General features: G+C 49.5%; 1 protein-coding gene across 1 annotated transcript in view; it reads left to right on the forward strand.

Moving 5' to 3' along the window:
• LOC149434763 (CLIP-associating protein 1-A-like) overlaps window positions 1-17,712 on the forward strand; it is a 33,247-nt gene that overhangs the window by 85 nt on the left and 15,450 nt on the right. Inside the window, exons 1-3 of the mRNA XM_089663425.1 lie at window positions 1-62; window positions 6,835-6,926; window positions 7,937-8,012. The exon at window positions 1-62 is cut by the window's left edge and continues 85 nt beyond it. Coding sequence (XP_089519551.1) covers window positions 1-62; window positions 6,835-6,926; window positions 7,937-8,012 — 230 coding nt within the window. The remainder of the gene's footprint in view (window positions 63-6,834; window positions 6,927-7,936; window positions 8,013-17,712) is intronic.

A 17,712-nucleotide genomic window follows, 5' to 3' on the forward strand; every position in this document is an offset into this window, starting at 1 on the left:
CAGTCCGAGAACAAGATCAGAGCCTGCTGCTGAAGATCATGGAGCAGTCATCCAATCCACAGGTAACCCTAAAAGTCCAGTCACACTTTGTGGGGGGAGAATCATTCCATTATTTATAACGTTTTGTTTTATATCGGCACCATATTCTGTAGTGTTGTACTGAGTTGTATGGTAAACAATAATACCGAACAGTACAGAGCTATTCCATGGTTAAAGTGATACTAAAGTCTTTTTTTTTTGTTTTTATAACAAGCATGTCATACTTACCTGCTCTGTGCAGTGGTTTTGCACAGAGCTGCTTGGATCCTCCTCCTCTCTGGTCCCCTGCCGGCGCTCCTGGCCCCTCCCTCCTGTTGGGTGCCCACACAGATTGTATCTTGCTATGGGGGCACCTGAGCAGGCATGCTATGCATGTCCATTCACACACAGAGCTATGGCCCGGCCCCCTCCCTCTCCCGTTTGGCTCACTGGCTGTGATTGACAGCAGCTGGAGCCAATCAGGAGTGAGAGTCCCTGGAGAACTAAAGCTCACGTGGACATTGCTGGATCAAGAGGGGGCTCAGGTAAGCTTTAGGGGGGGCTGCTGCGCACAACAGGTTTTTTACCTTCATTCATATAATGTATGATGGTAAATAACCTTGAACCTTTAAAGCCACTTTAACCGTTTCAATACCGTGTGATTTTACCCCTTCCTGCCCAGGCCATTTTTCAGGTTTCAGCGCTCTCACAATTTGAATGACAATTGCGCGGTCATACAACACTGTACCCAAACTAAAATTTTATCATTTTCTTCACACAACTAGAGCTTTCTTTTGGTGGTATTTAATCACAGCTGGGGTTTTTATTTTTTGCTAAATTAACAAAAAAAGACCAAAAATTTTCAAAAAAAACCCCCACATTTTTCTTTGTTTCTGTTATAAAAGTTTACAAATAAATAATTGTTCTTCATAAATGTAGGCCGAGATGTATTCTGCTACATGTCTTTGGTGAAAATAACCCAAATTAGGATGTATTTTTTAGTTTTTAGGAAAGTTATAGAGTTCACAAACTATGGTATAGATCTGAATATTGATCAATCCTGAAGTACTGACAGCCAATCTAATTTCTTGAGGTCCAAGAATGTCAGGACAGTACAGATATCCCCCCAAATGTCAGGACAGTACAGATATCCCCCAAATGTCAGGACAGTACAGATATCCCCCAAATGTCAGGACAGTACAGATATCCCCAAATGTCAGGACAGTACAGATATCCCCCAAATATCAGGACGGTACAGATATCCCCAAATGTCAGGACAGTACAGATATCCCCCAAATGTCAGGACAGTACAGATATCCCCCAAATGTCAGGACAGTACAGGTATCCCCCAAATGTCAGAATAGTACAGATATCCCCCAAATGACCCCTTTTTGCAGAGTAGACAGTCCGACGTACTTCATAAGAGGCATGGCGAGTATTTTGAAGTTGTATTTTTTTGGCATAATTTTTCAAAAAAATGAAAAAATTTATTTTCACTATTTTTTTTTTTTTACATACTGTCACCAGTGCAGTACAGCGTCATCATATAACTGGCATGGCGGTGAACAGGGACACTGACTGGTGACAGTATGAAAAAAAAAAATATATATATATTTTTTTAATTTTTTTTTTATTTTTTTATTATATTTAATTTTTTATTACATTTTTTTATTTAAGATTTTTTTTCATATTTTACTATGACCAAAATAGTACAATGTTACCATAGTAACATTGTACTACTTTGGGGAAGTGATCAGTATTTTTTTTTTTTTTTTTTTACACAATTTGCTTATAGCAAAGAATTACTTTGCTATAAGCAAGCATTTACCTGAATGAAATCGATTCATTCAGCTTTTTTTTTTTTTTTTTTTTTTTTTTTTTGTGCTTAGCTGTGATTTGGTCACAGCTAATCACATGACATGTGCATGTGACCTGCTGTGACCATTCACAGCTAGGCACTAGTATACAATGGATGGCATCATGAATGAAGCCATCCATTGTATACAACTGTCATGTGACCTGCTGTGATTGGTCACAGCAGGTCACATGGTACCAGCAACGGGAGCCGGTACTCTGATCTGTCATCGGCCGTGTCCGAGGTGCACGGCCGGCAACAGATCGCACTGCTGCGCTGCTCTGCACTAGCGCAAACGGCGCATGTGCGGGAGCACGCCAAATGGCGTGTACCCGGAACGGAGGGACACTTCTGAAGCCGCCAAACGGCCATTGGCCGGGCGGCTAATGGTTAATGATGAAGGCCATCATGCAGCCATATCTGTAAATGACGTGGCCACATGACTGCTCCATACAGCAAGTCACAGCTCGGAGGCTCAGGTTGCACCTATTAAGAAAAAAAAAATATTCGCTGATACAGGGGACTGTGTGTACTGCAGATGGGGGGGGGGGGCAGCGGAGGAAGGCAGGAGAGGAGCAGTGTATACAGTGACTAGTTGTCACTATGTCAGTTCCCGTTTTTAAATGCTTTTTTTTTTTCTTCACTACCAAAAAGTCGAGTATCTAGCTGCTCGTCCCCAATACGAATACACATGAAGGGCCCCCCCTATATGGGACTTTAATGCAGCGACCATAATAAGTATACTCATAAAAACTTCTTTAAAAAAGATACATGCTTTATTCCATATTTATTTCAGGTACTTATATAGAGCCGTCAATGTACACCGTGCTTTACATATATATTGTACATTCACATCAGTCCCCGCCCCCGAGGAGCGTACAATCTAAGGTCTCTAACCCTCAAGGGGCGTACAATCTAAGGTCTCTAACCCTCAAGGGGCGTACAATCTAAGGTCTCTAACCCTCAAGGGACGTACAATCTAAGGTCTCTAACCCTCAAGGGACGTACAATCTAAGGGCCCTAACCCTCAAGGGGTGTACAATCTAAGGTCCCTAACCCTCAATGGACGTACAATCTAAGGTCTCTAACCCTCAAGGGGCGTACAATCTAAGGTCCCTAACCCTCAAGGGACGTACAATCTAAGGTCCCTAACCCTCAAGGGGCGTACAATCTAAGGTCTCTAACCCTCAAGGGGTGTACAATCTAAGGTCCCTAACCCTCAAGGGGCGTACAATCTAAGGTCCCTAACCCTCAAGGGACGTACAATCTAAGGTCCCTAACCCTCAAGGGGCGTACAATCTAAGGTCCCTAACCCTCAAGGGGCGTACAATCTAAGGTCTCTAACCCTCAAGGGGCGTACAATCTAAGGTCTCTAACCCTCAAGGGGCGTACAATCTAAGGTCCCTAACTCACATTCATTCATACACATACTAGGGACAATATAGACAGGAGCCAATTAACCTACCAGCATGTCTTTGGAGTGTGGGAGGAAACCGGAGTACCCGGAGGAAACCCACACAGGCACAGAGAACATGCAAACTCCAGGCAGGTGGTGCTGTGGTTGGGATTCGAACCGATGACACTAGTACTGCCAGGCGGAAGTGCTAACCACTTGGCCACTGTGCTGCTCGTCCATAAACATACATGTAAAAGATACATAATTTTTAAGGAACATTAACTCTGACAATACTGCAAGATACTTCCTTCACAACATGAAAAAAAAATCCCAAAGAAAGGGAGACTACCCCGACGCGTTTCGATCATTCCATTTTTTGATCTTCAGGGAGCACGGATACAAGAGAAATTTCTAAATGGACATATAGAGGTAGATGATAATGTGCACATAGATAGGAGGTAAATGACATAGAGGTAACTGCCATTGAGGTAACTGCCATTGAGGTAACTGCCATTGAGGTAACTGCCATAATAATACTTACAAAAGGAATAAATAGGCATTAATCAGAGCAATTATAAAATAATGGTGCCCAGGATGAGACTGCATATTCCAAGGCCTCAATGGCATGGACCATCAAGAAGAGCAAGGGTGGTCAGATCTTCCAATCACCACCCACACCTGTACTACATCTCCCAGGCACCCCGATAACCTGTACTACACCCCACCCCCAGACACCCCACACACCTGTACTACACCCCCCAGACACCCAGTACACCTGTACTACACCCCCCAGACGCCCAGCACACCTGTACTACACACCCCCCAGACGCCCAGCACACCTGTACTACACCCCCCCCAGACGCCCAGCACACCTGTACTACACACCCCCCAGACGCCCAGCACACCTGTACTACACACCCCCCAGACGCCCAGCACACCTGTACTACACACCCCCCAGACGCCCAGCACACCTGTACTACACACCCCCCAGACGCCCAGCACACCTGTACTACACACCCCCCAGACGCCCAGCACACCTGTACTACACACCCCCCAGACGCCCAGCACACCTGTACTACACCCCCCCCAGACGCCCAGCACACCTGTACTACACACCCCCCAGACGCCCAGCACACCTGTACTACACACCCCCCAGACGCCCAGCTCACCTGTACTACACCCCCCAGACGCCCAGCACACCTGTACTACACACCCCCCAGACGCCCAGCACACCTGTACTACACACCCCCCAGACGCCCAGCACACCTGTACTACACACCCCCCAGACGCCCAGCACACCTGTACTACACACCCCCCAGACGCCCAGCACACCTGTACTACACACCCCCCAGACGCCCAGCACACCTGTACTACACACCCCCCAGACGCCCAGCACACCTGTACTACACACCCCCCAGACGCCCAGCACACCTGTACTACACACCCCCCAGACGCCCAGCACACCTGTACTACACACCCCCCAGACGCCCAGCACACCTGTACTACACACCCCCCAGACGCCCAGCACACCTGTACTACACACCCCCCAGACGCCCAGCACACCTGTACTACACCCCCCCCAGACGCCCAGCACACCTGTACTACACCCCCCCCAGACGCCCAGCACACCTGTACTACACCCCCCCCAGACGCCCAGCACACCTGTACTACACACCCCCCAGACGCCCAGCACACCTGTACTACACCCCCCCCAGACGCCCAGCACACCTGTACTACACCCCCCCCAGACGCCCAGCACACCTGTACTACACACCCCCCAGACGCCCAGCACACCTGTACTACACACCCCCCAGACGCCCAGCACACCTGTACTACACACCCCCCAGACGCCCAGCACACCTGTACTACACACCCCCCAGACGCCCAGCACACCTGTACTACACACCCCCCAGACGCCCAGCACACCTGTACTACACACCCCCCAGACGCCCAGCACACCTGTACTACACCCCCCCCCAGACGCCCAGCACACCTGTACTACACCCCCCCCCAGACGCCCAGCACACCTGTACTACACCCCCCCCCAGACGCCCAGCACACCTGTACTACACACTCCCCAGACGCCCAGCACACCTGTACTACACACCCCCCAAGACGCCCAGCCCACCTGTACTACTCCCCCCCAAGACACCCAGCCCACCTGTACTACACCCAGCACACCTGTACTACACCCCCCCAAGACACCCAGCCCACCTGTACTACACCCCCCCAAGACACCCAGCACACCTGTACTACACCCCCCAGACACCCAGCACACCTGGCTGACAGCAACTGGGGAACACCAAATCACCCTCAATATTTCTCTATACACATCATAGAAGATATAATGTAAATTTGATAGAAGGCTAATTAGAGGAATATTGAGGGTGATTTGGTGTTCCCCAGTTGCTGTCAGCCATTCACTGGAATTGCTGTAATGAGACCATTAATCATTCGCACAGTTGTAAAGGATTTGGATATCTTTATCCTTTTAGGTCATTGCAGTTGAAAGTATTTCTGAGCAAAACTATAATGCGTACATCTCTGTAATACATGCCCAGAAGTGCTGCAAGTACAGAAAAATACCCGCTGACCTGCCAGAAATCCAGTGAGTTCATAATTTCCTGTTGGAACTGACAACACTCCCTCTGCTGTCCTGAAATACCAAGCAGTGTAGTCTGTCCTGCCCTGGTATCCCCTGCTAGACTGCAGAATACTTGCCCTTTGTTACTGAGATGAGAACTCCCCAGCAGGTAGAAATTTAGCTGGAATTGTGGTAGGAAATTTCATAACTGAATTCCCTTAGGGCTTTGTGCTCGTTTTGGCCTCTGAAGAACAATCCACTTTTTGGATTGCTCTTCAGAGAACATTTGACAGGAGGTGTGCCTGCTTTGAGGGCCGGTTCACACCAGATGCAGTCCAATGCATTTTTATTGTGGATCAAAAGCTCATGGACAGTGTTTAACATGGATTCCAATTGCCCTAGTTTGTCAGTGCGGGCAACAAAGGTAGAACATTTTTTTTTTAACGTACGGAACGCAGCAAAATGCATCAGAATGCACCAGAATGCCCATGTCCTCAATTGAGATGAAGAAAAAAAAAGGGGGAGGATGCACTGGAACCCATCAAAAACGCATGTGCAGTATTGCATCTGGGATGCAGAAACTGTGTTGTGAACCGGCCTTGACCCTTTGAAACCTGCACTAGTGCGTAGTGACCACATGCGTTGCACCCAGGTGTGGGGTGCTTACAGGACAGCTTAATTCACTGCATGTAATTCTTGCTGCGGCATGTGTACACCCCCTTCACTTCCTCTGCAGCTAAAGAGGAAACATTTGGAGGGTGGGGTGGGGGGGTGGTAAAAATATGGCTCAACCGCAGGCTTTTACTGCTCCTCTACCCCTAGAGTGAATGAGCGTTAAGGGATGCCTGTGGCTGATTAAGTCCCCCCACCTTACCTAAAGTCCGTGTCCTCACCCCTACAACACCGTATGCATATTGCCTGGCTGTGTTGTGATCTGATCCTTGTGATGTCGTCTTATGGTGAAATTTGTATCTCTTTCAGTATGTCTGGGATCGGATGCTGGGAGGCTTCAAGCACAAGAATTTCCGCACCCGGGAAGGGGTCTGTCTCTGCCTTATAGCAACTCTTAACATGTGAGTTTTCCTTCCCGTCTCTGTAGCCCCGCCTCTGCACCCCCGCCTCTGCGCCCAAGTCTCTGCGCCCCCGTCTCTGCGCCCCCGTCTCTGCGCCCCCGTCTCTGCGCCCCCGTCTCTGCGCCCCCGTCTCTGCGCCCCCGTCTCTGCGCCCCCGTCTCTGCGCCCCCGTCTCTGCGCCCCCGTCTCTGCGCCCCCGTCTCTGCGCCCCCGTCTCTGCAGCCCCCGTCTCTGCAGCCCCCGTCTCTGCGCCCCCGTCTCTGCAGCCCCGTCTCTGCAGCCCCGTCTCTGCAGCCCCGTCTCTGCAGCCCCGTCTCTGCAGCCCCGTCTCTGCAGCCCCGTCTCTGCAGCCCCGTCTCTGCGCCCCGTCTCTGCGCCCCGTCTCTGCGCCCCCGTCTCTGCGCCCCCGTCTCTGCGCCCCCGTCTCTGCAGCCCCGTCTCTGCGCCCCCGTCTCTGCGCCCCCGTCTCTGCGCCCCGTCTCTGCAGCCCCGTCTCTGCAGCCCCGTCTCTGCAGCCCCGTCTCTGCAGCCCCGTCTCTGCAGCCCCGTCTCTGCAGCCCCGTCTCTGCAGCCCCGTCTCTGCAGCCCCGTCTCTGCAGCCCCGTCTCTGCACTCCTGTGTCTGCAGCCCCGTCTCTGCACCCCCCGTCTCTGCACCCCCCGTCTCTGCACCCCCCGTCTCTGCACCCCCCGTCTCTGCACCCCCCGTCTCTGCAGCCCCGTCTCTGCAGCCCCGTCTCTGCAGCCCCGTCTCTGCAGCCCCGTCTCTGCAGCCCCGTCTCTGCAGCCCCGTCTCTGCAGCCCCGTCTCTGCAGCCCCGTCTCTGCGCCCCCGTCTCTGCGCCCCCGTCTCTGCAGCCCCGTCTCTGCAGCCCCGTCTCTGCACCCCCCGTCTCTGCCCTCCCGTCTCTGCACCCCCCGTCTCTGCCCTCCCGTCTCTGCCCTCCCGTCTCCGCACTATTATCCTCTACACCCTATAACTAGAAATGATCTTTTTTTGTTCTGTCCACAGACACGGCGCCAACAGCCTGACTCTGAGTAAGATTGTACCTCATATATGTAACCTGCTTGGGGACCCCAATAGTCAGGTAAGGCTGTGAAATGTTTTTATCATTTTATAAACGTATGCAACTCATACGACTTTTTTTTTTTTTTTCCTTCAACACGAATCTCAATGTTTAGCTAGGCAAGCAATCAAATGCCCAAAGAATGTTTTAATAGTTGCTCTAATTGTATGTCTGGGCAAAAAAAACCAAAAAACATTCAGTACATCTCTGCAATACATACAAACTTTCCCATGTTTTGTTCCTTTTTAAAATGCTGAAAAAAAAGCCATGTATGTTGGTGACATGATTTTGACACATAATCGTTGTCTCCCCCTTCTGGTAAAAAAATGGTATAGCTAGTTATGCTTCCTGAAGCCCCCCTGACATTGTACTCCTGAAGTGTTCTGCTGGAGATACCCAGAGACTATCAAGAACAAGTCTTCTGCCCCAGATTCTGTTACCCCTACTAACGAGGCATTCCTGTTTAACTCTGCAAGTACAGTCAGGTCCATAAATATTGGGACATCGACACAATTCTAACATTTTTGGCTCTATACACCACCACAATGGATTTGATATGAAACGAACAAGATGTGCTTTAACTGCAGACTGTCAGCTTTAATTTGAGGGTATTTACAGCCAAATGAGGTGAACGGTGTAGGAATTACAACAATTTGCATATGTGCCTCCCACTTGTTAAGGGACCAAAAGTAATGGGACAGAATAATAATCATAAATCAAAATTTCACTTTTTAATACTTGGTTGCAAATCCTTTGCAGTCAATTACAGCCTGAAGTCTGGAACGCATAGACATCACCAGACGCTGGGTTTCATCCCTGGTGATGCTCTGCCAGGCCTCTACTGCAACTGTCTTCAGTTCCTGCTTGTTCTTGGGGCATTTTCCCTTCAGTTGTGTCTTCAGCAAGTGAAATGCTCAATCGGATTCAGGTCAGGTGATTGACTTGGCCATTGCAGAACATTCCACTTCTTTGGTTGCTTTTGCAGTCTGCTTTGGGTCATTGTCCATCTGCACTGTGAAGCGTCCAATGAGTTGTGAAGCATTTGGCTGAATATGAGCCGATAATATTCCCGAAACACTTCACAATTCATCCGGCTGCTTCTGTCAGCAGTCACATCATCAATAAATACAAGAGAAGCAGTTCCATTGGCAGCCATACATGCCCACGCCATGACACTACCACCACCATGATCACTGATGAGGTGGTATGCTTAGGATCATGAGCAGTTCCTTCTCCATCCTCTTCTCTTCCCATCACTCTGGTACAAGTTGATGTCGGTCTCATCTGTCCATAGGATGTTGTTCCAGAACTGTGAAGGCTTTTTTACATGTCGTTTGGCAAACTCTAATCTGGCCTTCCTGTTTTTGAGGCTCACCAATGGTTTCCATCTTGTGGTGAACCCTCTGTATTCACTCTGGTGAAGTCTTCTCTTGATTGGTGACTTTGACACACATACACCTACCTCCTGGAGGGTGTTCTTGATCTGGCCAACTGTTGTGAAGGGTGTTTTCTTCACCAGGGAAAGAATTCTTTGCTCATCCACCACAGTTGTTTTCCGTGGTCTTCCGGGTCTTTTGGTGTTGCTGAGCTCACCGGTGCGTTCCTTCTTTTTAAGAATGTTCCAAACAGTTGTGTTGGCCACGCCTAATGTTTTTGCTATCTCTCTGATGGGTTTGTTTTGTTTTTTCAGCCTAATGATGGCTTCACTGATAGTGACAGCTCTTTGGATCTCATCTTGAGAGTTGACAGCAACAGATTCCAAATGCAAATAGCACACTTGAAATGAACTCTGGACCTTTTATCTGCTCATTGTAATTGGGATAATGAGGGAATAACACACACCTGGCCATGGAACAGCTGAGAAGCCAATTGTCCCATTACTTTTGGTCCCTTAACAAGTGGGAGGCACATATGCAAACTGTTGTCATTCCTACACCGTTCACCTCATTTGGATGTAAATACCCTCAAATTAAAGCTGTCAGTCTACAGTTAAAGCACATCTTGTTCATTTCATTTCAAATCCATTGTGGTGGTGTATAGAGCCAAAAATGTTAGAATTGTGTCGATGTCCCAATATTTATGGACCTGACTGTACATTTCATGGAACGTTTTCAATTGTTACTTCAGACTTTCCTCCTAGCTGAGGGACTGAATGTGATCTCCAAGCTGAACGCTTCCCATGGTGCAACTTCTCATTCCTCTGCAAAAAAAATACCACACCTCCATTCCTTCCCGACCAATCAGTGCAGAGAAATCTTCATGGTAATGTAGTAGTAGTTGTCAGAACTGTCAGCAGCTTCTCTCTTCCTCTCTGGAGCCAATTGCTTGTGTTGAAGGTGACAGGTTGGACCAACATGCTCAAAGCCGTGACACGCTGTTTGCCAGGTTGGATGGGATATATGTAGTACAGGTGTGGAGGTGGATGGGGGATGTAGTTGAGCCATAGGAGTATGTGTGAGATGTAATACAGGCATGGGGTGACTGGGAGATGTAGTACAGGTGTGTGAGGGTGGCTGGGGGATGTAGTACAGGTGTGTGGGGGTGGCTGGGGGATGTAGTACAGGTGTGTGGGGGTGACTGGGAGATGTAGTACAGGTGTGTGAGAGTGGCTGGGGGATGTAGTACAGGTATTTGGGGATGGCTGGGGGATGTAGTACAGGTGTGTGGGGGTGGCTGGGGGATGTAGTACAGGTGTGTGGGGGTGGCTGGGGGATGTAGTACAGGTTTGTGGGGGTGGCCGGGGCATTTAGTACAGGTTTGTGGGGGTGGCCGGGGCATTTAATACAGGTTTGTGGGGGTGGCCGGGGCATTTAGTACAGGTTTGTGGGGGTGGCCGGGGGATGTAGTACAGGTTTGTGGGGTGCCTGGGGGATGGAGTACAGGTTTGTGGGGTGCCTGGGGGATGAAGTACAGGTTTGTGGGGTGCCTGGGGGGTGAAGTACAGGTTTGTGGGGGTGGCCGGGGGATGTAGTACAGGTTTGTGGGGTGCCTGGGGGATGGAGTACAGGTTTGTGGGGTGGGCGGGGGTTGTAGTACAGGTTTGTGGGGTGCCTGGGGGATGGAGTACAGGTTTGTGGGGTGGGCGGGGGATGTAGTACAGGTTTGTGGGGTGCCTGGGGGATGAAGTACAGGTTTGTGGGGTGCCTGGGGGATGAAGTACAGGTTTGTGAGATGTCTGGGGGATGCAGTACAAAGGTGGGGGTGGATGAAAGATGGTAGTACAGGTGTGTGGGGGTGTCTGGGGGATTTAGTACAGGGGTGGGGGGTGGACGGGAGATGTAGTAAAAGCGTGAAAGTGCCTGCAGAATGTAGTACAGGTGTGTGGGGGTGGCTGGGGGATGTAGTACAGGGGTGTGAGGGTGCCTAGGGGATGTAGTACAGGTGAATGGGGGTGCCTGGGGGAAGTAGTACAGGTTTGTGCAGTGTCTTGGGGATGTAGTACAGGTATGGGCTTGGCTGGGGGATGTAGTACAGGTTTGCACGGTTGTCTGGGAGATGTAGTACAGGTATGGGCTTGGCTGGGAGATGTAGTAAAGGTGTATGGGGGATATAGTACAGGTTTGTGCAGTGTCTGAAGGATGTAGTACAGGGGTGGGGTTAACTGGGGGATGTAGTACAGGTTTGTGGGTTGTCTGGGAGATGTATTACAGGTGTGTGGGGGTGTATTGTTGATGTAATAATGGCGTGGGGGTACCTGGGAGATGTAGTTCAGGTGTGCTGGGTGTCTGCGGTGTGTATTACAGGTGTGCGGGGTGTCTGGGGGGTGTTGTACAGGTGTGCGGGGTGTCTTGGGAGGGGTGTAGTACAGGTGTGCGGGGTGTCTTGGGGGGGGGTGTAGTACAGGTGTGCGGGGTGTCTTGGGGGGTGTAGTACAGGTGTGCGGGGTGTCTTGGGGGGGGGGGGGTGTAGTACAGGTGTGCGGGGTGTCTTGGGGGGTGTAGTACAGGTGTGCGCGGTGTCTGGGGGTGTGTGTAGTACAGGTGTGTGGGGTGCCTGGGGGGGTGAAGTACAGGTGTGGAGGGGTGCCTGGGGGGGTGAAGTACAGGTGTGGAGGAGTGGCTGGGAGATGTAGTACAGGTGTGTGGGGTGCCTGGGGGGGTGAAGTACAGGTGTGGAGGAGTGGCTGGGAGATGTAGTACAGGTGTGGAGGAGTGGCTGGGAGATGTAGTACAGGTGTGGAGGAGTGGCTGGGAGATGTAGTACAGGTGTGGAGGAGTGGCTGGGAGATGTAGTACAGGTGTGGAGGAGTGGCTGGGAGATGTAGTACAGGTGTGCGCGCGGTGGCTGGGGGGTGTAGTACAGGTGTGCTGGGTGTCTGGGGGTGTAGTACAGGTGTGCTGGGTGTCTGGGGGTGTAGTACAGGTGTGTGGGGTGTCTGGGGGTGTAGTACAGGTGTGCGGGGTGTCTGGGGGTATAGTACAGGTGTGCGGGGTGTCTGGGGTTATAGTACAGGTGTGTGGGGTGTCTGAGGGTGTGTGTGTAGTTCAGGGTGTCTGGGGGGGGTGTAGTACAGGTGTGCTGGGTGTCTGGGGGGGGTGTAGTACAGGTGTGCTGGGTGTCTGGGGGTGTAGTACAGGTGTGCGGGGTGTCTGGGGGTGTAGTACAGGTGTGCGGGGTGTCTGGGGGTGTAGTACAGGTGTGCGGGGTGTCTGGGGGGGTGTAGTACAGGTGTGGGTGGTGATTGGAAGATGTCCCCTTCCTGTACACAGACAGCAGCTAAAACATGGCAGAGCTTCTAACCCAGACCACAGACAATCAAGTGCTCTATAGGGCTGGAGGGAAGAAATGTCCAATCATTTCCCCTAAAAGCCAGTCACCAGTATATTTTCGTACTACAGGATGGAATTTTGGAGATACTCTCTGGCTGCTTCGCTTAGGAATGACTGGTTTTCTTTTCTGTCTTTCCTTCACACATAAGCCGTTTCTTTTATTTTTATGTCTATTCTTATCATGAGGCTGCATTTATGTGTTTCAGTTTTAGCATTTTATATTGCGTTTATCGCATTTTCTGATCTAGTACAGGAACATGTGTATACTTTAAATGCAGCATTTTCTGTACAGCCAATAGGTGGCGCAATTGTACATTTTGTGTTTTCATCTCACACTTTACTGCAATTGCTGTAAACACTTGTTTTCTTATGTTTACTGCAGTGCCTCTCAACCATTCCACAGCTGAGGGACCCTTCAGACATGTACACAATCTCGAGGCTCCCCATTCTAAAATGTTAACAAAAAAAAATACTAAATCATTTTACAGAGGGTTTTTTTTTTTTTGTTTGTTCTTTTAATACCGACTAATATTACAGCATTTCTCTTATCTGAGTTTCTGTCCCTCAAACAGCTTACATGACCCTAATGTTGATGGAAAAGGGCAGAGTAGGGGCAAACAAGGATGCTGAACATGCGCCCGGCGCGATCCTTTGACCGATGATGTCAGCAGTTGTGAGGGCACCAGCAGCTAGCCTGCGCGGGGCCCAAGGTGGTAATACTGCACAATGGCAGGCTTGATCCACTCGGTGACAACATTTGGGCAATTTGTAGGCATTTTGCCATGAAACCCCTGAAAAATCCAGACCGCACCCCTGGGTGTCATGGCGCCGTGGTTGGAAAAAATCTGGTTTAATGTCGCAGCACTGAATGTGATCATTATGACCTGAAATCCTTTATTGGGCCTCGTGCATACTGGACGCTGTTTTTAATGTCGCTGCTGCGGTTTTTTTCTGCCTCTATAAACGCACCTACATGTCGGCCTGTTTGTCCATGCAACATAGGTGTTTAGAGGCAGAATATAGACCTCAGTGCGTCCAGGAGCAGCAGTGTGACATGCGTTTACAAGCAGGGGAGAATGTCACCAGCACACCGAGGATCACCAATGTGGGTCCAAAAGTTTTAACCACCTCCCGTCTGGCTGTTGTATATAAACGGCCGGACAGTGGCAGTGCAGGGCCGGGTGGCCATTTATAAACGGCCTCCCCGCCCCCTGCTTGTGCGCGCTCCATGATAGCACGCAGCACCGCAATCTAGTGCCCGCTGTGTCCTCCGGACACAGTGGAACACCGATCGTCGTACGGGACCTCTGTGCGAGATCCCGATCATGTGATCACTGATTGGCCAATCCGTGATCACATGCAGAGTAGTAAGCAAGATGTCACTTCTGACATCATTGCTTACTATGTGTGAAATCTGTGAATGATCGCAGAGGTCACATGGTACAGGGCTATTCACACAGTAGTTCTCAATGGCTGCAAGAATGCAGCCAGAGAGAAGGAGAAATTATTGCTTTTACAGCCTTTATGGGTGTAAAAGCAGTTAGTGTAAAAAAAAAAAAATAAATCATCACCCCCCCCCCACAAGTAGTACAGTGTCACCATGGTGACACTGTACTGCTAGGGGGACCGTATGTAAAAAAAATAAAAAATAAATAAAACTGGAAAAAAAAGTTTAAAAATTATCATTTTTGGTTATAAACAAATTTGGGTTATTTATTTATTTATTTACTAAAAATATAACAGAATAAATTTTGGGCGAGATTTATGATGAAATATTATTTATTTGCAAAATTTTATAAGAAAAACTTTTTTTTCAAAATTTTTTGAACATTTTCATTTACATAGCAAAAAAAATAAAAATCCCAGGGGTGAATAAATACCACCAAAATAAAGTGTTATCTGTCTAAAAAAAATGCTAAAAAATTCCTATAGGTACAGTGTTGCATGACCGCGCAATTGTCATTCAAAGTGTGATAGCACTGGAAGCTGAAAATTGGCCTGGACAGGAAGGGGGTGAAAGTGTCCGGACAGGAAGAGGGGGGGGGGGGGGGAAGTGTCCGGACTGGAAGGGGGTGAAAGTGTCCGGACTGGAAGGGGGTGAAAGTGTCCGGACTGGAAGGGGGTGAAAGTGTCCGGACTGGAAGGGGGTGAAAGTGTCCGGACTGGAAGGGGGTGAAAGTGTCCGGACTGGAAGGGGGTGAAAGTGTCCGGACTGGAAGGGGGTGAAAGTGTCCGGACTGGAAGGGGGTGAAAGTGTCCGGACTGGAAGGGGGTGAAAGTGTCCGGACTGGAAGGGGGTGAAAGTGTCCGGACTGGAAGGGGGTGAAAGTGTCCGGACTGGAAGGGGGTGAAAGTGTCCGGACTGGAAGGGGGTGAAAGTGTCCGGACTGGAAGGGGCTGAAAGTGTCCGGACTGGAAGGGGCTGAAAGTGTCCGGACTGGAAGGGGGTGAAAGTGTCCGGACTGGAAGGGGGTGAAAGTGTCCGGACTGGAAGGGGGTGAAAGTGTCCGGACTGGAAGGGGGTGAAAGTGTCCGGACTGGAAGGGGGTGAAAGTGTCCGGACTGGAAGGGGGTGAAAGTGTCCGGACTGGAAGGGGGTGAAAGTGTCCGGACTGGAAGGGGGTGAAAGTGTCCGGACTGGAAGGGGGTGAAAGTGTCCGGACTGGAAGGGGGTGAAAGTGTCCGGACTGGAAGGGGGTGAAAGTGTCCCGACTGGAAGGGGGTGAAAGTGTCCCGACTGGAAGGGGGTGAAAGTGTCCCTAATGGAAGGGGGGGAAAGTGTCCGGACTGGAATTGGTTAATAAACAATCACATAGTTACAGCAAGGCAACGTTTCGGAGTCTCGCAGGACACCTTCTTCGTCACATGCCTGATGAAGGGGTCCTGCGAGACCCCGAAACGTTGCCTTGCTGTAACTATGTGACCGTTCATTAAAACGTTTGGACCCATATTGGTGATCCCCGGTGTGCTGGTGACATTCTCCCTCACTGATTCTGTTCGGTTCCAGCCGACGGTCGCTGCAGCACCCACTTATACACACAGCCATTTGTAAACGCAGGAACGTGTGCGTTTGGATTGTACACACGCGTTTACAAGCGTCAGTTGTTTTTTGTCCCGTAACGCTGCTGCCAGGAGGAAAGGTGTCAAGGAGAGATGGTCAGATCTCCGGTGTGCGCGAGGCCTGATACTGAGTTTACCCGCAGACTGCTGAAACCTAAAATCAGGATGGAGGCGAGAGTGACTGATGACCTCCCAGGATGAGAGAGCGCTCTGGATGGGCAAGCAACCGATGTGGTGATGTAATCTGCAGTATTGCAGCCTCTGAAGAGCGGTGTTATCCTCCTTAAAAGAGAAGTAGGGTATTTCAAAATGACAAACCTACCTACTCACCTAGGTGGTATCTGCTGCCTCTAAGACTGAGAACTGAAAAATCAAAGACTGCTGATCGCTCAGTTCTCAGTCTCCACTGAACTGCCAGTCACCGGCTCTCTACTCTGCCCCTCCAGCGCTCACTGGAGTGGCAGGCTGTGGAGGGGGTGGGAGCAGCTGGATCAGGCTCTCAGCGGTGTTCTGAGAGGCTGAGCCAGCTGCCTGTTAGTAGTCTCGGCAGATCCCGACAGCTGGGATCTCTCCAGAGTTTGGAGTGACTTCGGCCCGCTGTCAGCTGAAAATGGATCACAGGAGGGCAGAACTAAGAGCACTCCTGTGACCTACAGGAGAAGTAGGCCCAGAAGAGGAGGGGGGGGCAAATGAAAAGCCAGCAAGGCCTTGTTACATTGTACACTGCTGTTTAACCCCTTGACGTCGACATAGCACAAATATTCGGCCTCACAGAACTGGGCATTTTCCGTAGGGCCGCATATTTGCGTACCTGTCTTTCTGCTTGGAGCGCACCGCACAGCGGACTCCCAGCACAAAGACCGTGGTGTGACTGAGAACCCCGGGTCCCGCTCTAACGACCGTGACCCAGGACACCCAATTCCAGGTCACATGATCACTGTGATAGCCTCTGATTGGCTATCACAGTGATCAGTCACTGTACAGCCCTGCCCCCTTGGGGTTTTTTTTTTTCTCTCTCTATGAATGGAGGAGAGCGATACATCTCTCTAACTCCTGGCATAGAGGGGAAAAAAATTTTGTAAAAAAAAAAAAAAAGATAATTATTAAAAATATCAAATGAAAAAATACCTAGATCAAGGTTTGATCTAGTTCAGTGCCAGGGTAAGTGTTTGGGTCAGGGTCAAAGGTCAGGATTTAAAAAAAAAAAATTTGTTATCCTTGTCAGTCAGTGTGTTTTAGGTAAAAAAAAAAAACCAGAACAAAATTATTTTTATTATTATACAGTGTTATATAGCGCCAAAAAGTTCGCTCAGCGCTGTACAATAGCGGGGGGGACAGTACATGAGACAATACAGTACAATACACGAGGGGTTCGAGGGACCTGCTCTTTCCAGCTTACAATCTAGGAGGGATGCGCACTATTGTTTCTGGGCTGTACTCCGGGTACAAACAACATACAACATACACATATATGATATCGCTGCGATCGTCAAGAGCTGGAAAATGTATTTTGGGTTGTTCTTTGGTGGTAGGTTATGGTCGTAACAAGAAACACACAGCTAAATTTTAAAAAATGATTTTTTTTTTACTATTTTGGGACAGTTTTCCTTTTGATAATAAAAAAAATCTCCTAGATTGTAAGCTCCAAGGAGCAGGGCCCTCAAACCCCTCGTGTATTGTATTGTTACTGTCTTGTCTCATGTTCTGTCCCCCACTATAATGTACAGCGCTGAGCAAACCTTTTGGCGCTATATAAATACTGTATAATAATAATAACGTATAATAAATCAGGAGATATCATTACCATTTACCACCAAATGAAAGCCCAATTTGTCCTGAAAATAAAACGCGGTATAATCCACCTGGATGTACGAAGTAGTTGCGATGATATG

Source organism: Staurois parvus, unplaced genomic scaffold (assembly GCF_062004578.1).
Source record: "Staurois parvus isolate SC_StPar_1 unplaced genomic scaffold, SC_StPar_1.0 ptg001685l, whole genome shotgun sequence".
Taxonomy (NCBI): domain Eukaryota; kingdom Metazoa; phylum Chordata; class Amphibia; order Anura; family Ranidae; genus Staurois; species Staurois parvus.